General features: G+C 50.9%; 1 protein-coding gene across 10 annotated transcripts in view; it reads left to right on the forward strand.

Moving 5' to 3' along the window:
- Positions 1–20,490, forward strand: part of SCRIB (scribble planar cell polarity protein) — a 233,147-nt gene that overhangs the window by 110,566 nt on the left and 102,091 nt on the right. For 9 of the 10 annotated variants that reach the window (XM_088459378.1, XM_088459384.1, XM_088459385.1 and 6 more), the window contains exons 15-16: positions 645–983; positions 14,162–14,224. In XM_088459378.1, coding sequence (XP_088315504.1) covers positions 645–983; positions 14,162–14,224 — 402 coding nt within the window. The remainder of the gene's footprint in view (positions 1–644; positions 984–14,161; positions 14,225–20,490) is intronic. The other variant, XM_088459383.1, reaches the window with a different exon arrangement.

Here is a 20,490-nt window from a genome sequence, read left to right on the forward strand (position 1 = left end):
TAATGTGTACACCTAATAACATAGTATCCTGCTGAGTATAGAGTAATGTGTACACCTAATAATAACATAGTATCCTGCTGAGTATAGAGTAATGTGTACACACAGCTGTTGTGAATCCATACTAATGGCCGGGCGATGGGCCCTGAGATGTAGCGCTGATTTATAGAGTAGTGAATATATGAAAGCAGCAGGTCTGGGTACACACATAACGAAGCTGCGCCTTCCTCGGTGCGTTGTCCTGGATGCCGCCGTGTGACGGAGGTTCTCCTGTACATCCTCTATTTCTGTGGACTGGGTTCCGGCTTACTTGGTTTAATAGGAAACTTCAGTGGTGACGCTGCTGTGCGCTGCGCCAAATGCGCTGGAACCCTGGGATAATTGCGTCTGCACGTAGGGCCGCTGTGGGGAAGGAGCAGCTCCGTTACTCTGTAGCTTTGGAGCAGGAGTCCTCCTGTAACGTGACCATGAGCTCAGGAGAAGGGGACGTCAGTTACATCATATGCTGTAGGTTTTATTAATGTCATTTCTACGCGAGGCTCATGGTCTTCGCTTACTCTCATCTGAGGTCTCCACACATGTATCATGTAGGGCGCTACTGCCACCTGTAGGCTGTTCTTCCATCTTGTTCTCTGGCACTCCCCCAGCACACGGTACATTTTGCCGAGGAGACTTTGGTGCACTGCGATGAGGATGAGGAGGATGACTACGACGAAGATCGGGGGTCACCAGAGAAGAAACGGTTGATCCGTAAGGACACCCCACACTACAAGAAGCACTCCAAGATTACAAAGCTGCCAAACACCGAGGCGGTGGTGGCTTTACTTCAGGGACAGAGCCCCTGCGGGCTCATAGAGGATGGAGAGGGACCAGGCTTCTTCAAGTGTCCACAACTGGCCAGAGAGGACGAGGCCTCTGGGAAAGACCAGGACTGGGAACAGGAGGACACCAGGGATGAGAGACACAACTCCCAGCAGAATGTCAAGGTACAGCAATACACCAACGTAGACCACACACACACAGGCTTGGCACAGGGCTGTACAATATAGGGCGGGATAGGGGCCAGATTTCCTAATCACCTATCAGCACTGGGGGGCACAGACATAACTAGTAGGAAACTAATGTAATCTCTGGTTCTCCTTTCACACTGCTCCGTTCTCCTTTGGTTTTAGCGCTCTCTGTATAGGGGGTATGGTTCTGGGCCGGGCGACTATGTGCTCAGTTTAATTTCTACTTCAGGGTCCATAGGGGGTCCACAGGGTTGACCTCGGGGTATAGCTGGATCTGGATCCACGGGCACCACACAGTTAAAGCTTTTGCTGCTCCCAGGATGCACTTGGGTCCATCCTCCTCTATACCGCGCCCCCGAGCCACAGGCACCTCACTTTTAGTTGGTGCCCGGCCGGAGTCTGGTCACCCTGGCGCGGTGGGGCTGCATATGCAGCCCCATAGCTTATTTTTTTAAATTAAGATTTTGTTAATTATTTTTACTTCTTCAGAGAGGCAGCATCAGACTGTCCATCTGGACGTCCACGCTGCCGCTCCAACACCCCCGCTGGCGCTGCGACGCCAGTACTGATCTGGGGATCGCAGCGGGACCCTGGAGTCAGTAGTAGCAGGGCTCCGGGACCTCCCACAGACTGCTGCCGGATTCTACGGGGACAGGGGGAAAATGCAGTCTCTCACCGCCGATCTCTGGGGACAGACCGGCGGCGCTATTAGCGGCGGTGGCCTCCCCCTCTTTAGGAATACCCCGCGTGACCGCTGGACCACCAGGGAATAATTGCTGGAAGGGAACCAGCGTCCCTGGGGTTAATTGCTAGCCAGGGGAGGCAGCCTTCCCTGGTTTAGCGGTTCCTCCCCTGAGCTCAGCGCACCTTCTCTCATGCGTGCTGGCGTTGCTGAGCTGTTCCTCCTACGGCCACTCCTCCTCAGAGCTCTCCGGCGGCCATCTTCCTCAGGGCAGCATCGCAGAGCTCCCAGGCGGATACAGTGGACCAGTCCCCCTGCGTACCTCTCCCCTGATCAGGACAGTGTTCGCAGCGCTATAGCCCTCCCAGACACTGAATCTGGGAGGTGATTGTAGCTGAAGGTGCAGTGAGTATAACTTCTCTGCATGGTATGTGACTATTGCTAGTGCTGCTGTCTGTGCTTATTTCTACTTACTGTCAGCTTATACCTATCCCTTTCCTTCTCCTACGGCCCGCAGGTGCGTGGGGGAGGGGTGTTCTTTCTGTATACCTCACTTATATAGATCTACGTATTTGTGAGGTCCGTCACATACAGCGGTGTGCTACTCAGTACCATATTGTGGGCTGTTTGTGTTGCATACTTGGGAGTGCGCAGGTGTTATACGCCTCTCCTTCTCGGTGATGCACTTTTATTGCAAATTTACTGTGTCATGTCTGATGAGGAGAATGAGCGCTCTGTGGCTCCTGTGTTGTTTTCCTGCCGACGCTGTTCTGCAGTGGTTGATAGGGAGGATTTATCACAGGATGGTCTGTGCGGGCGGTGCCAGCTAGCGCCTGGCCCCTCTAAACCTCCTACGGTGCAGGATCCTCCTTGGGCGATGTTTTTGCGGGTGCTGGCGTCAATCGCGGACCGTTTAGCGGTCCCGTTTGAAGTCCCTAGTAGGGCGTTGCCCCCGCCTACCATCCCCCATTCCCCGAGTATTCCGCATTTATTGCAGTCTCCCCCCGGGTCTCAGACTGTGGGTCCTTATTCGGGGTTGCCTGTGTACGTACAGTCTCCCCCAGTGACGCAGCAGTCCCTGGTGCCCTTTCAGGGGTATCCTTAGGCGGTTCCTCCACCCTGGGTGGATGTACTCTCCAGCTCTGTTCAGAGTCTGGCGGCCTCGTCTTCGTCTTTTCAGTCGATGTGACATAGTGACATGCCCTCAAAGGCCTCCAAGCTCCCCGTTACGGCTTCACTGGCTTGCGCAGTTAACGGACACGGACGTGTCTTCAGATGACTGAGAAGTACATGAGGACACTGACTCGGATGCCATGGCCCAGGAGGTGGAGACTAAGTCCTCCATTAATGTGCCGGCATTGGTAAGGGTGGTGCGGGCCATCCTTCACATAGAAGATGATGGCTATGGTAACTTCGAACGTTTTTCCCCTGTCTGACCAATTGACGGATCATATGACTGGGGCCTGGCAGTCGTCCAGTAAGAGATTCCAACCACAGAAGCTGTTGGCATCCAACTATCCTTTTTCTGAGGCTCATTGCAGGAAATGGGAAACACCACCGGCGGTGGATTCCCATGTCACCCGCTTACTTAAAAGCGCTACGTTGCCTTTGCCGTCTATCTCTTCTCTGAAGGATCCCATGGACAGGAAAGTGGAGACTTGTTTAAAGTCTTTCTATTCTCTTTCTGGGGCAGTGGCCCGTCCATCCATGGCCATCTCTTGGGTGGCTAAAGCCTTTGAGAGCTGGGCCAACGCATTAGAGGATACTTTTCCAGACGATGCTCCGGATATCTAGAGGGCGTTAATAGGACAGATGAGAGATGCGACTTCCTACATTGGGGAAGCATTGTTAGATGCCAGCCTGCTGACCTCTAGGGTTTCGGCTGCAGCTGTGTCTGCTCGTCGGTCCTTGTGGCTGCGGTCCTGGAGAGCTGACGCAGACTCTAAAAAGGGCCTAGAGGCCTTACCTTTTGATGGGGAGTTGCTTTTTGGTCCAGACTTGGACAAAATAGTGGACACTCTGGCTAAATCCAAGTCAGCCTTCCTCCCTTCGGCTTCAGCACCTGCTAAGGTGAGGAGCTCCGCCTTTCGGTCCTTTCGGGTCCAGGGTAAGGCAAAAGGTCAGTCCTTCCCGAGGCAGTTGACGACCAAGACTGCCTCTAAGCCCAAAAAGCAGGCCTGGAGTGCCAGGCGCCTTTCTTCCAAGCAGGAAGATAAACCTTCTGCCTGATGGGACGGGCCTCCCTCTGGGGGACCCCAGAGTGGGAGGCCGACTTCTTCTATTTGCCCAGTGCTGGCACAATACCACCACGGATGCCTGGGTTCCAGAAGTGGTCTCCCAGGGGTACGCCCTGTCTTTTCGGCACAGACCGCCCCACCAGTTTTTCTGCACGAGTCCTTCTCTGGACAAAATCAAAGCTTTGCAGATTCAGGAAGCTAGAGAGTCCTTGCTGAAAGCAGGGGTCATTGTTCCCATTCCTCAGTCACAACGAGGGACGGGGTACTACTCTACTCTGTTTCTGGTGCAGAAACCAAATGGTTCTCATCGCCCTATCCTCAATTTGAATTCTCTGAACAAATTCCTCAGAGTTCCCAAATTCAGAATGGAAACGTTACGTTCCATCATTCTGGCGATGGAACCTGGGGATTACATGGTCTCCCTGGACATCCAGGACGCCTACCTCCATGTTCCGATAGCACCTTCACACCAGCGGTATCTGAGGTTCGCTATCCTACATCATCACTACCAGTTTCGGGCGCTACCTTTTGGCCTCTCCAAGGCACCAAGGGTATTCACCAAACTGATGGCGATCATGGCCGCACATCTTCGGAGCCAGAATGTATGGCTGCTGCCGTATCTAGACGACCTCCTTTTGCTGGCGAGCTCTCCGGAGGTGCTGCTTCAACATCTCCACCTGACGATCGCTTGTCTGCAAGCGCACGGATGGTTGATAAATTGGAGAAAGTCCTCCCTAATTCCATCACAGCGGATGGTTCATTTGGGAGCCCTGCTAGATTCTCGTCAGCAAAGGATCTTCCTGACTCCGGAAAAGGTCTCCTCCCTACAGCTGCGGATACACAGTTGCCGACTGCCGCTCCATTCGGCAATGAGAGTTCTGGGGTCCATGGTGTCGGCATTCAACATGGTGGAATTTGCCCAGTGCCATTCCCGGCCCCTTCAGGGGCTGATTCTATCCGAATGGAACGGTTTACCTCACCAGATCCGGTCTCAGATGCTGGTGTTGTCCCCGGAGGTTCAGACAGCTCATCTGGTCGAGGGGCGCCCCTTTTGGATCCCGGACTGGGTCCTGCTCACAACAGATGCCAGTCTCCGGGGTTGGGGGACAGTGACAGGCTCGTTGTCACTTCAGGGACGTTGGACTGCGAAGGAAGCACTTTTCCCCATCAACATCCTAGAACTGAGGGCCGTGTACAGGGCCCTGCAGTCGTCTGGCACCGCTCTCCAAGGAAGGGCGCTTCAAGTTCAGTCCGACAACGCCACCATGGTGGCGTACATCAACCACCAAGGAGGAACTCGCAGTCTGGCTGTGATGTCGGAGGTGTCTTACATCCTTGCTTGGGCGGGGTGCCACATTCCGGCAATCTCGGCAGGTGTTCAGGTGTTCCGAGTTTCTAGGATCTTGGAATTTCTTCAATCAGTTTTGGACCTAGGCTTACGCCTTGCCTACCTGAAGGTTCATGTGTCCGCGCTGTCCGTGTGGTTCCAACGTAGGATCGCTACACTGCCAGATGTTTACACTTTTTCCCAAGGTGTTCTCCGAATCCAGCCTCCCTTCATGCCTCCTGTGGCTCTTTGGGACTTGGCGGTGGTTCTTCGGGTCCTGCAGGGTCCTCCTTTTGAGCCTCTTGAGTCGGTGGAACTCAAGTGGTTGACATTTAAGACGGTTTTTCTCCTGGCGATTGCTTCTGCCAGGAGGGTGTCAGAATTGGGGGCGCTTTCCTTTCGCCCCCCCTTTCTAATTTTTCACCAGGACAGAGCGGTGCTTAGCACTCGTCCTGAGTTTTTGCCTAAAGTGGTTTCTAAGTTCCACATTAATCAGGAACTTGTTGTGCCAGCTTTTCAGTCACCTGATCTTTCAGCTGGTGAGGCTTCCTTGGATGTAGTCCGTGCTCTCAGAATATATGTGGACCGGACTGCTTCCGTTAGGAAGTCTGACTCATTGTTTGTCCTCTTTGGTTTTCACAGGAGGGGTTGGCCTGCCAACAAACAAACGTTAGCCCGTTGGCTTTGTTCTGTTATTTGTGAGGCTTATGCACAGGAGGGTTTACCTGTTCCAGCCTCTGTTAAGGCTCATTCCACTCGTTCTGTGGGTCCCTCTTGGGCTGCTAGACGTGGCGCCTCTGCTGTTCAGCTATGTAAGGCGGCCATCTGGTCTTCCATTCAGACATTTCTACTTCAGGGTCCATAGGGGTATAGGTTGGGAACCAAATCCGGGCACCACGCAGTTAAAGCTTTTAGCTCCCAGCATGCACTGGGTCCACTCTCCCTATAACCCCACCCCCAAGCCAGAGGCACCTCAGTTTAAGCTGGTGCCCGGCCGGAGTCGGGTCACCGTTAGCGCAGGGGGGCTGATTAGCAGCCCCTAAGCTTAAAATAAATTTTTTATGAGTTTAAAGTTTTTTTTCTTTACTTTTGGACTTTTCAGAGGGGCAGCGTCGGACTGTCCATGAGACGTCCAAGCTGCCGCTCCGTCACCCCGCCGGCGCTGAGACGCCAGTACAGATCTGGGGATCTCAGCGGGACACCAGAGTCTGTACTAGCCGGACTCTGTGGGCGCCCAGGACTGCTGCCGGATCCACGGGGAGCAGGTAAGGTTGCGGATCACCGCTTGCGGTGATCCGCGCATTTGAAATGCAGTCCTGTGTCTCTGGGGATAGACCGGAGGCGCCGGCAGTGTCGGCAGGCCCCCCCATACCCCGTGTGTCCACTAGACCATGAGGGAGTTACAGATCGGCGCTGGGAGCCGGCGTCCCTGGGGTTAATAGCCGCCAAGGGGAGCAATCCTTCCCTGTTACAGCGGCTCCTCCCCTCAGCTCAGCGCACCTTTCAGTACTATAGTCTGGTGCCGCTGAGCTGCTTCTTCCGCGGGCCACGCTTCTTCTGAGGTCTCCAGGCGGCCATTTTCTTCATGTGGTGCAGCGCAGATCTCTGGAGATGGCAGTGAGCCCAGTCCCCCTGCGTACCTCACCATTAGGTCAGTGTACACAGCGCTGTAGCCTTCCCAGACACTGAATCTGGGTAAGTTGAATGCAGTGACATTTTGCAGTATATTATATGACATGTTTATGTATATATGTATATATCTGCATTGTATGTGACTTATGCTAGTGCTGACTGTATGTACTATTTCAAGTATTATTATCCCTGCTTTAGGGCTGGTAGCAGGTCCATTCTGGTTAGAAAGAATGTCGACCTGCACCAGTATCTTACACCCTCAGGCTAACGTGCCTTCGGGTTCCCTGTTTCTGACTAGCGGGTGGATCGCATGGCAGGACTCTGGCTGTCGCCAGATACTTTCAGAGTTCCGGCTGCGATGGTATCCGCCGTAATACCCTATGGCTGCGCTCTGGGGATGCAGAGGTGCAGATACCATCTATGGGGAAGATCTTGTTTGGTCCTGACCTTAACAAGATTGTAGTAACATTGGCAGTATTACTTACGACAAGTTTACTGCCTTCAGCTACTCCCACTACAAAGCCTCAGACTAAATCTGTTAAATCTTTTGGCCCTCGGGGTCAGCCTGAAGGCCTGTTTCTTCCTAGGCTGTGTCAGCCTCTACAAGGACCGCCATATCCAGTACCGAGCAGACCTGGACTTCCAGCCGACCCTGCTGCTGAACCTAAGGATAAATCTTCAGCCTGACGGGACAGGTCTACAACTGGGGGATTCCAGAGTGAGATACCGACTTTCTCAGTTCGCCCAGTGCTGGTGTCAAGTCGCCACGGCTGCGTGAGTAGGAGTGGTAGTCTCTCACGGGTACGCCCTCTCATTGCTCAGGCGGCCTCTTTCCATGTGGTGGTACGCGGGGCCTTACAAATCCAGAAAACTATACAGTCTTTGCGGTAAGCGGAGCTATTTCCCCACTATCTCAGCGAGGGACTGGTTGTTCTGCTTTCTTTCTGGTGCGGTGGCTGAATGGTCCTCTTTGGCCTATTCTCTGTCTCAATTCCCTGAACCAGTTCTTAAAGGTACCTGGGCTCAGGAGGAAACCCTTATGCTCCATCATCCGATGTTTGGAACCTGGGGACTTTATGGTATCACTGGATATGCATGACACGTGCCTACGGGTACATATAGAGACCTCTCATCAGCATGGGCCCAGGTTTGCTGTGCCACTTCAACACTGTCCTCAGCCCCACAGGGGTTTACCAGCTTTATGAATTTTCTGACAGTTCACCTGTTCAGTATTTCCGACTGCTCCAGTATCTGGACGGCCTCCTGCTCTTAGCAGGATCACCGAGGTACTTTACAGGCAGGTCTGGATAACCGTGGCTTCTTCTCGGTCGCAGATATTTAATCAATGGGGAAAAAGTCCTCCCGGCATCCCTCACAGGGTATTCTTCATCTGGGAGCACTGCTGGATTCTCAGACTCCGAGAATTCTTTTGGCGCAAGACAAGATCTCCAATCTCCACTCTTCAACTAGGAGTGCACGGATGTCTACGCAGTCGACATGTCATTACACTCTGTGATGCGCGGTCAAATATCCAGAGTGTTTACCTTTGGAAGGGTGGAATATGCTCTGTTCCATTCCAGGCCTTGCCATAATTTACTCCTCTCCAGAAGGATCAAATTTTTTCCATCAGATCACTGTTCAAACGATGATGCTCTCTTCGGAGGCGAGTAGTTCTCTGTCCGGGTGGCTATGGCCATCTCGTCCAGGGTATTCTTTGCTACAGACAGTATCTGATCCGCATTCGGTTCGGGGCAGTTGGAAGTCTGTCGATTCCACCCTGCCAATTAACTTGTTGGAACTTTAAGCTGTCTTGGGCCTTCACTCTGGCCTAACACATATTGCACGGTAAACCTGAAAAGGTTTGGTCCGACAATGTCACAACGGTGGCTTCCATTTGGGCAACACTGGTCGTTGAGTGGCAATGACAGGAATGTCACACATTTTGACATAGTCCGAGGGTCTCCTGCAGTGTTCATTCCAGGAGCTCTCCATTGGGAAGCGGGCGTCCTCAGCCATCACGACGTGCATCCTGGGGATTAGTCTCTTCTCCAAGAGAGGTGTCACCTCCTGGTGAGCAGAGGGGGCCTCCCTGAGGTGATCCTCAAGGCCTTCTGACTATCTCACTCTACCGGTGTTAGTCCAGAACTAGGAGTACTGAAGCAACCGTCAGTGCCTCTTTGTCAGTGAAGTGGTCCGTCCACTTTGTGTACCTTTGTCCTCCGGTCTCCCTTCTTCCTCGAGGTCTTCGGAAGTTTCATTCGAGACGGAGGGGCTTTCCTTCTGGTAGCTCCAGATCATCCCGGACGTCACTGGTACTTATATTTTCGGAGTCTTCCCATCGATGCTCCGTTCCTGCTGCTTCACTATCCGGACCTGTTGTCTCAGGGTCCTTGTTTTTCCCTGGACCTGGATCGTTTGTCTTTGACTGCGTCCCTACTGTGGTCCTAAGGCTTCTCTGGCTCTGTCATCATTGAAATGTTTAGAGCGCATAGGCCAGCTTTTGCTGGGATCTACCACAGACTGTGGCATACATAATTCTTATGGTATCGTACCGGTCGCTACGATCCTCCGGTGTTTAGGATTTTCAGAAGTTCTGGCATTCCTTCCGGCTGACTTGGGTCTAGCTTTCTGCCTGGCCTTTCTGAGAGTGCGGATCTCTGCTCTGTCAGTGGGGTTCAGCTGTGGAAATTGCTCCACTCTCTGGTATCCGATCCATCCTTCAGGTGTTTTCTGGCTTATGCCTCCCTTTGGCTTACCTAGGGGCTCCTTGGGATTTGGTAGTGGTTCTTAGTGCCCTTCGGGGACCTTCATTTGATAGCCATTTCAGGGTCTATAGCTTAGGCTCTCTCTCTCTTATGACGTTTGCATCTGTCAGGAGAGTATCTGAATTGGGAGCGTTCTCATGTGGCTCTCTCTTCTGGTTAGTCCACCATGTCAGGGTTGTGTTGCACTCTCCCTGTGTCTTTTCCTAAAGTGGTTTTTAAGTTCCATATTATTCTGGAATTTATGGTACTGACATTTCAGTCTCCAGTCCGCACGGCTGGTGTGGCCTCACTGACTGTGGTCCGGTCTCTCCGGATTTATGTAATCCGTTCTAGTTCCTTCAGGAAATCAGACTCCTTATTTGTGGTCTTTGGTTTTCACAGGAAAGCATGGCTGGCCAATAGTCTGACATTGGCTAGATGACTTTGTATAACTATCTCAGGGGCCTACACATAGGATAGGCCTTTCTGTTTCTGTTGATGCTTATTCTACTCGAGCTGTAGGTGGCTCGGCTGTTCTGCCTTGCAAAGTGGCCACGTGGTCTTCTGTCTACACCTTTTTAAGGTTCTATGCATTGGTTTCCTTTGCCTCTCAGGATGCTTCCTTTGGGGGACGAATTCTCCTCTCAGCACAGGAGCGTCCCCACCCTTATAAGGACTGCTTTGGGACATCCCCAAAGTCAACCCTGTGGACCCCTATGGACCCTGAAGTAGAAAACAAGAGATATGGTAAGAACTTACCTTTGTTATCTCTGTTTCTACGAAGTCCATAGGGTCCACAGGGCGCCCGCCCTGACGCACCTGGCTTCAAATAGGCTGTGTGGCTGGTCACCGGTTTTCCGTTTCCCATTTCTGTGAGTATGGTTTCTTGTGTGTTCCAGTCTTCCTTCTCTCTGTTTAGTCTCCTCCTCCGGCCTTTGCTGCTTACCAACTGAGGTGCTTGTGGCCGGGGGCGGGGTATAGAGGAGGACGGACCCAAGTGCATCCTGAGAGCAGCAGAAGCTTTAACTGTGTGGTGCCCGTGGATCCAGATCCAGCTATACCCCAAGGTCAACCATGTGGACCCTATGGACTTCGTAGAAACAGAGCTAACAAAGGTAAGTTCTTACCATATCTCTTGTTATCGGAGATCCCATTTCGCGGCAGGGGAGGTAACATTGACGGAAGAGCTGACTCTCCTTTATGGCAGGGGGGGGTAACGGAGGAGCAGTCTGTCCTGTCCTGTGCCTTCTGCTTGCATTGACGGAAGAGCTGACTCTCCTTTATGGCAGGGGGGGTAACGGAGGAGCAGTCTGTCCTGTCCTGTGCCTGCTGCTCGCATTGACAGAAGAGCTGACTGTAGTATATCAGGCAGCAGAGTAACAGCAGAAATGACTGGTTAATAAATAGATCTGCAATCCTGTGCAGGTGTCCTCCACCAGTACTTTCTACTCTCTTTGCCGGTTCTGCGCAGTCAGCTGGTGCTCAGACACACCGGTCCTTATACTGAGCTGCATGCGAGTCGGAACGTGTCTGCACCTCGCAATTTCTAGCAAACTGCGCCGCAGGTGACGCAGGCAACTTAGAGCAGCTACGAGAAATTCTTCTTCGGATACATCTCAGGCGCTTCTCATCGACAGCTGAGTGGTAATTACTGGGTGGCGTGGTAGAGAAGCGTACCGCGGGCGTGAGCCCATTTGTGGTTGCATCCTCTGCACCACAGGTTCTCAAACTCGGTCCTCAGGACCCCAAACAGTGCATGTTTTCCAGATCTCCTCAGAATCACAAATGGAATAATTTTCTCCACCAACTTTTAAAATGTGTCAGTGAGTAATGAATACACCTTTGCACCTGCTGGGTGACCTGGGAAATGTGTCAGTGAGTAATGAATACACCTGTGCACCTGCTGTGTGACCTGGGAAATGTGTCAGTGAGTAATGATTACACCTGTGCACCTGCAGGGTGACCTGGGAAATGTGTCAGTGAGTAATGACTACACCTGTGCACCTGCTGTGTGACCTGGGAAATGTGTCAGTGAGTAATGAATACACCTGTGCACCTGCTGTGTGACCTGGGAAATGTGTCAGTGAGTAATGAATACACCTGTGCACCTGCAGGGTGACCTGGGAAATGTGTCAGTGAGTAATGAATACACCTGTGCACCTGCTGTGTGACCTGGGAAATGTGTCAGTGAGTAATGATTACACCTGTGCACCTGCTGGGTGACCTGGGAAATGTGTCAGTGAGTAATGATTACACCTGTGCACCTGCTGTGTGACCTGGGAAATGTGTCAGTGAGTAATGATTACACCTGTGCACCTGCTGTGTGACCTGGGAAATGTGTCAGTGAGTAATGAATACACCTGTGCACCTGCTGTGTGACCTGGGAAATGTGTCAGTGAGTAATGATTACACCTGTGCACCTGCTGGGTGACCTGGGAAATGTGTCAGTGAGTAATGAGTACACATGTGCACCTGCTGGGTGACCTGGGAAATGTGTCAGTGAGTAATGATTACACCTGTGCGCCTGCTGTGTGACCTGGGAAATGTGTCAGTGAGTAATGATTACACCTGTGCGCCTGCTGGGTGACCTGGGAAATGTGTCAGTGAGTAATGAATACACCTGTGCGCCTGCTGGGTGACCTGGGAAATGTGTCAGTGAGTAATGATTACACCTGTGCACCTGCTGGGTGACCTGGGAAATGTGTCAGAGAGTAATGAATACACCTGTGCACCTGCTGGGTGACCTGGGAAATGTCAGTGAGTAATTATTACACCTGTGCACCTGCTGGGTGACCTGGGAAATGTGTCAGTGAGTAATGAGTACACATGTGCACCTGCTGGGTGACCTGGGAAATGTGTCAGTGAGTAATGATTACACCTGTGCACCTGCTGTGTGACCTGGGAAATGTGTCAGTGAGTAATGATTACACCTGTGCACCTGCTGTGTGACCTGGGAAATGTGTCAGTGAGTAATGATTACACCTGTGCACCTGCTGGGTGACCTGGGAAATGTGTCAGTGAGTAATGATTACACCTGTGCACCTGCTGGGTGACCTGGGAAATGTGTCAGTGAGTAATGATTACACCTGTGCACCTGCTGGGTGACCTGGGAAATGTGTCAGTGAGTAATGACTACACCTGTACACCTGCTGGGTGACCTGGTAAATGTGTCAGTGAGTAATGAATACACCTGTGCACCTGCTGGGTGACCTGGGAAATGTCAGTGAGTAATTATTACACCTGTACTCCTGCTGGATGACCTGGGAAATATGTCAGTGAGTAATGATTACACCTGTGCACCTGCTGGGTGACCTGGGAAATGTCAGTGAGTAATGATTACACCTGTGCACCTGCTGTGTGACCTGGGAAATGTGTCAGTGAGTAATGAATACACCTGTGCACCTGCTGGGTGACCTGGGAAATGTGTCAGTGAGTAATGAATACACCTGTGCACCTGCTGGGTGACCTGGGAAATGTGTCAGTGAGTAATGAATACACCTGCTGGGTGACCTGGGAAATGTGTCAGTGAGTAATGAATACACCTGCTGGGTGACCTGAAAAACGTGAACTGTGTGGGGCCCTGAGGGACGAATTTGAGAACCACTGCTCTGCACAAAGCATGTGGTTACTATGTGTTACTAGTGATGCTGGCTGGGGGGCATTGCTGCTGCATAGACGCGCGTGCGACTCGGGGTTGGGGTGGATATTCGCATCGAGGATTCGTAATTACATCCGCATTGCGTGTTACTCAGAATCTGACCCGTAGTCTGACTCCCCAGTGTGTGTGTTTGTGTAATGAATCGTTCCCTGTGATCCGCTTCCCCCCTCTCCCCAATAATCCCCCTTCACCGTACAGTCACATCCAGGACCCCTCTGATGCCGGCAGCTTCGCTCCCCCCAGCTTGCTGCCTGCTCTGTGGTGCTCTGCACAGCTTTGTATTAACTGCTAAAACAATGAAAGGGTTAATCTCAAACTAAACCTACGTGGAGGGGCTCATTGCTATCTGCTGTGTGCTGGGCGCGGAACCAGGCCTGATGAGATATTTGTGAGGTGTTAGTCTCGGCGGAGCTGCCCCCATTGCATCCGGTGCTGTGACTGCAGGGACATGGAGGTAAAGGGGGGCTAGCAGACGCCCCTGTTTTTTTGCAGTGGTGGCAGAAGGAACCCCCAGGAGGATATCCTGCATCGCCTTTATGTTATATGACCATAGATGTGGTGGTGGTCCGCCTCTGGTGGTTGGTGCATGTTCCGTGGTGACTCTCACTTCACAAATACTCCCTTTGGGTGTGCACTTTCCCATGCGTTGGAGTGTGTCGCACTAATCCAGTGCTAAGTGCGCACTGTGTGTTGCAATTCTGCTGGTGCAATAATGTTCTGTTCTCTACGAGTCCCGCGCTACAGATGCATCTAAGGTGGGTTCATGGTGTTGGGTGTTTTTGGTCATTTTTGCTCCACTAATCCGCATGCCTGTCTATTTCTCCTTCTCTGTCTCCCTCCTCCTCTCCTCTCTGCTGGATTTCCCTTCTAACAGGGGGTGTCGTTTGATCAAGTGAATAATCTTCTGATTGAGCCTGCTCGGATAGAGGAGGAAGAGGTGTGTACTGCAGCTTGGCGCTCTCTGCCCCCCCTCTGTCTCCCCCCGAAATCACTGGAAAAAAAAATCAAACACATTTTCCTTTTCAGCTCCACGTTTTTCGGGTGGTGGGTGTGCTCCATATCTGTCTTTCACTCTCACCCAGTGTTCTGCATCTTCTAAGGATAAAGCAACAGTGTCCTGGACATTAAGTTATCTCTCTTGAGGGGATATGTTCAGAGCAGATGGTTTTTTTTTTCTTTTGTTTATTTGTTTTGCACTGGCTTAAAGTGTGTCTGTAGCTTTCATGTGGTGCAGGCTATAGATACACTATTCATTAGGAACCAGTAACGTCACTGCAAACACAGCCAATCAATTCTATAGAATCCAGTGACATCACTGAGAATGCAACCTATCCACTCACTAACCAGTGACATCACTGAGAATGCAGCCTATCCACTCACTAACCAGTGACATCACTGAGAATGCAGCCTATCCACTCACTAATAACCAGTGACATCACTGAGAATGCAACCTATCCACTCACTAACCAGTGACATCACTGAGAATGCAGCCTATCCACTCACTAACCAGTGACATCACTGAGAATGCAGCCTATCCACTCACTAACCAGTGACATCACTGAGAATGCAGCCTATCCACTCACTAATAACCAGTGACATCACTGAGAATGCAACCTCACTCACTAACCAGTGACATCACTGAGAATGCAGCCTATCCACTCACTAATAACCAGTGACATCACGAAGAATGCAGCCTATCCATTCACTAGAAACCAAAAACATCACTGAGAATGCAGCCTATCCACTCACTAAGAGTCAGTGACATCACTAAGCATAAAGCCTATCCCATCATTAGTAACCAGTGACATCACTGAGATTGCAGTTTGTCCATTCACTAGAAACCAGTGACATCACTGAGATTGCAGATTGTCCATTCACTAGGAACCAGTGACATCACTGAGAATGCAGCCTATCCACTCACTAGCAACCAGTGACATCACTGAGAATGCAGCCTATCCACTCACTAGAAACCAGTGGCATCACTGAGAATGCAGCCTATCCAGTCACTAGAAACCAGTGACATCACTGAGAATGCAGCCTATCCACTCACTAGAAACCAGTGACATCACTGAGAATGCAGCCTACTTAGAGCACTTTACCCATGCGGTTGTTATAACTTAAAAAATAAGCAGCATGTTTAAAGTTGCAATTCTTTAAGTAGCATTACACCCATGTTGGTATCCTGGATCCGGCATTGTGAGGTCGACGTACTCACTGCAAACATAGTGCGTGTTGACCTTCTGACCGCATCACAGTCCAGCCAGATTGCAAGGTAATAAATGCTTGCTGGGCTACGTGATCCAGTCACACAGCAACACTTTGGTCAGTAGAAGAAAAACTAGTCCGACTGCTGCGTTCACAAAAGGTTGTAGGGGTGAAAGTCTGGTATGGGGAAGACCAGTAAGGAGATTGTGGCAGTAGTCAATGAGGGAGATAATGGGCTTGATCCAATTAGGAGAGAAGGGGGAAGTTGCTGTTGTAACGGTGTACAATTCACCCCCCTCGCACCCTGATCTCACCCCGGATTCACAAGTTCGGCGGTACCGGGATTGTTGCATACAGCCACACTTACCTGCACTGCCAGTAATTTGCTCCTACTTGGATTGAGCCCAATGAGTGCATGGGTCAGAGTGTTGCTGTGTCCTGTGCACGATATGGGCATGTTCTGGAAATATTTCTTACATGCATGTAACTTGATTTGGATAGAGATTGTATCTTGCAAACAAAGGCGTGTTTTGTACCAAGGATGGCACCTGGGCAGCGGGCATGAGTTGTAGGGTCTATTGTCCTCCGATAGAAAGCTGTCAGGTTGGTAACTTCTGTTGACTGGTGGGAACATTACTATCTCTATTTCTGAATGATTGTGAGGTGATGAGAGGACATCCATGATGTAGTGGAAGAGAGAAATTTAGTATCGCGGGGCAACATGGGTGGAGAGAAATCCAAGGCGGATGGGTTAATTTAAGGATCATCTGCATAGAGATTATACTAAAATGCAAATGAGTTTGTAAGTTTTCCAAGAGACGTGGTTCAGATGGAGAAGAGCATAACACTGAGCAAACACTTAAGGAGAAATTAGATAAGTAGGATGAGACACAGGATAGGACAGTGACCTGAGGACCTGGGGATGTAGTGTCTGTATGAGGAGAGAGCAGTCAGTGTCACATACAGCAGAGACCCAGAGAGGGGAACACTGAGAGTGATTAGATAAGTAGGATGAGACACAGGATAGGACAGTGACCTGAGGACCTGGGGATGTAGTGTCTGTATGAGGAGAGAGCAGTCAAAGTGTCACATACAGCAGAGAGACCCAGAGAGGGGAACACAGAGAGAGTGATTAGATAAGTAGGATGAGACACAGGATAGGACAGTGACCTGAGGACCTGGGGATGTAGTGTCTGTATGAGGAGAGAGCAGTCACAGTGTCACATACAGCAGAGAGACCCAGAGAGGGGAACACTGAGAGAGTGATTAGATAAGTAGGATGAGACACAGGATAGGACAGTGACCTGAGGACCTGGGGATGTAGTGTCTGTATGAGGAGAGAGCGGTCACAGTGTCACATACAGCAGAGAGACCCAGAGAGGGGAACACTGAGAGAGTGATTAGATAAGTAGGATGAGACACAGGATAGGACAGTGACCTGAGGACCTGGGGATGTAGTGTCTGTATGAGGAGAGAGCAGTCACAGTGTCACATACAGCAGAGACCCAGAGAGGGGAACACAGAGAGTGATTAGATAAGTAGGATGAGACACAGGATAGGACAGTGACCTGAGGACCTGGGGATGTAGTGTCTGTATGAGGAGAGAGCGGTCAGTGTGTCACATACAGCAGAGACCCAGAGAGGGGAACACAGAGAGAGTGATTAGATAAGTAGGATGAGACACAGGATAGGACAGTGACCTGAGGACCTGGGTATGTAGTGTCTGTATGAGGAGAGAGCGGTCACAGTGTCACATACAGCAGAGAGACCCAGAGAGGGGAACACTGAGAGAGTGATTAGATAAGTAGGATGAGACACAGGATAGGACAGTGACCTGAGGACCTGGGGATGTAGTGTCTGTATGAGGAGAGAGCAGTCACAGTGTCACATACAGCAGAGACCCAGAGAGGGGAACACTGAGAGAGTGATTAGATAAGTAGGATGAGACAGTGACCTGAGGACCTGGGGATGTAGTGTCTGTATGAGGAGAGACCAGTCACAGTGCCACATACAGCAGAGAGACCCAGAGAGGGGAACACAGAGAGTGATTAGATAAGAATGATGAGACACAGGATAGGACAGTGACCTGAGGACCTGGGGATGTAGTGTCTGTATGAGGAGAGAGCAGTCACGGTGTCAAATACAGCAGAGACCCAGAGAGGGGAACACTGAGAGAGTGATTAGATACGTAGGATGAGACACAGGATAGGACAGTGACCTGGGGATGTAGTGTATGTATGAGGAGAGAGCAGTCACAGTGTCACATACAGCAGAGAGACCCAGAGAGGGGAACACAGAGAGTGATTAGATAAGTAGGATGAGACACAGGATAGGACAGTGACCTGAGGACCTGGGGATGTAGTGTCTGTATGAGGAGAGAGCGGTCACAGTGTCACATACAGCAGTGAGACCCAGAGAGGGGAACACAGAGTGATTACATAAGTAGGATGAGACACAGGATAGGACAGTGACCTGAGGACCTGGGGATGTAGTGTCTGTATGAGGAGAGAGCAGTCACAGTGTCACATACAGCAGAGACCCAGAGAGGGGAACACTGAGAGAGTGATTAGATAAGTAGGATGAGACACAGGATAGGACAGTGACCTGAGGACCTGGGGATGTAGTGTCTGTATGAGGAGAGAGCAGTCACAGTGTCACATACAGCAGAGACCCAGAGAGGGGAACACTGAGAGAGTGATTAGATAAGTAGGATGAGACAGTGACCTGAGGACCTGGGGATGTAGTGTCTGTATGAGGAGAGACCAGTCACAGTGTCACATACAGCAGAGAGACCCAGAGAGGGGAACACAGAGAGTGATTAGATAAGAATGATGAGACACAGGATAGGACAGTGACCTGAGGACCTGGGGATGTAGTGTCTGTATTAGGAGAGAGCAATCACAGTGTCACATACAGCAGAGACCCAGAGAGGGGAACACTGAGAGAGTGATTAGATATGTAGGATGAGACACAGGATAGGACAGTGACCTGAGGACCTCAGGATGTAGTGTATGTATGAGGAGAGAGCAGTCACAGTGTCACATACAGCAGAGAGACCCAGAGAGGGGAACACAGAGAGTGATTAGATAAGTAGGATGAGACACAGGATAGGACAGTGACCTGAGGACCTGGGGATGTAGTGTCTGTATGAGGAGAGAGCAGTCACAGTGTCACATACAGCAGAGACCCAGAGAGGGGAACACTGAGAGAGTGATTAGATAAGTAGGATGAGACAGTGACCTGAGGACCTGGGGATGTAGTGTCTGTATGAGGAGAGAGCAGTCACAGAGTCCCATACAGCAGAGAGACCCAGAGAGGGGAACACAGAGAGTGATTAGATAAGAATGATGAGACACAGGATAGGACAGTGACCTGAGGACCTGGGGATGTAGTGTCTGTATGAGGAGAGAGCAGTCACGGTGTCACATACAGCAGAGACCCAGAGAGGGGAACACTGAGAGAGTGATTAGATACGTAGGATGAGACACAGGATAGGACAGTGGACCTGAGGATCTGGGGATGTAGTGTATGTATGAGGAGAGAGCAGTCACAGTGTCACATACAGCAGAGACACAGAGAGGGGAACACAGAGAGTGATTAGATAAGTAGGATGAGACACAGGATAGGACAGTGACCTGAGGACCTGGGGATGTAGTGTCTGTATGAGGAGAGAGCAGTCACAGTGTCACATACAGCAGAGACCCAGAGAGGGGAACACTGAGAGAGTGATTAGATAAGTAGGATGAGACAGTGACCTGAGGACCTGGGGATGTAGTGTCTGTATGAGGAGAGAGCAGTCACAGTGTCACATACAGCAGAGAGACCCAGAGAGGGGAACACACAGAGAGTGATTAGATACGTAGGATGAGACACAGGATAGGACAGTGACCTGAGGACCTGGGGATGTAGTGTCTGTATGAGGAGAGAGCGGTCACAGTGTCACATACATCAGAGAGACCCATAGAGGGGAACACTGAGAGAGTGATTAGATAAGTAGGATGAGACACAGGATAGGACAGTGACCTGAGGACCTGGGGATGTAGTGTCTGTATGAGGAGAGAGCGGTCACAGTGTCACATACAGCAGAGAGACCCAGAGAGGGGAACACTGAGAGAGTGATTAGATAAGTAGGATGAGACACAGGATAGGACAGTGACCTGAGGACCTGGGGATGTAGTGTCTGTATGAGGAGAGAGCGGTCACAGTGTCACATACAGCAGAGAGACCCAGAGAGGGGAACACACAGAGAGTGATTAGATAAGTAGGATGAGACACAGGATAGGACAGTGACCTGAGGACCTGGGGATGTAGTGTCTGTTTGAGGAGAGAGCAGTCACAGTGTCACATACAGCAGAGACCCAGAGAGGGGAACACTGAGAGAGTGATTAGATAAGTAGGATGAGACAGTGACCTGAGGACCTGGGGATGTAGTGTCTGTATGAGGAGAGAGCAGTCACAGTGTCCCATACAGCAGAGAGACCCAGAGAGGGGAACACAGAGAGTGATTAGATAAGAATGATGAGACACAGGATAGGACAGTGACCTGAGGACCTGGGGATGTAGTGTCTGTATGAGGAGAGAGCAGTCACGGTGTCACATACAGCAGAGACCCAGAGAGGGGAACACTGAGAGAGTGATTAGATACGTAGGATGAGACACAGGATAGGACAGTGACCTGAGGACCTGGGGATGTAGTGTCTGTATGAGGAGAGAGCGGTCACAGTGTCACATACAGCAGAGAGACCCAGAGAGGGGAACACACAGAGAGTGATTAGATACGTAGGATGAGACACAGGATAGGACAGTGACCTGAGGACCTGGGGATGTAGTGTATGTATGAGGAGAGAGCAGTCACAGTGTCACATACAGCAGAGACCCAGAGAGGGGAACACTGAGAGAGTGATTAGATACGTAGGATGAGACACAGGATAGGACAGTGACCTGAGGACCTGGGGATGTAGTGTCTGTATGAGGAGAGAGCGGTCACAGTGTCACATA

The sequence above is a fragment of the Taudactylus pleione genome, unplaced genomic scaffold (assembly GCF_031769625.1).
Source record: "Taudactylus pleione unplaced genomic scaffold, aTauple2 ptg000907l, whole genome shotgun sequence".
Taxonomy (NCBI): Eukaryota; Metazoa; Chordata; class Amphibia; order Anura; family Myobatrachidae; genus Taudactylus; species Taudactylus pleione.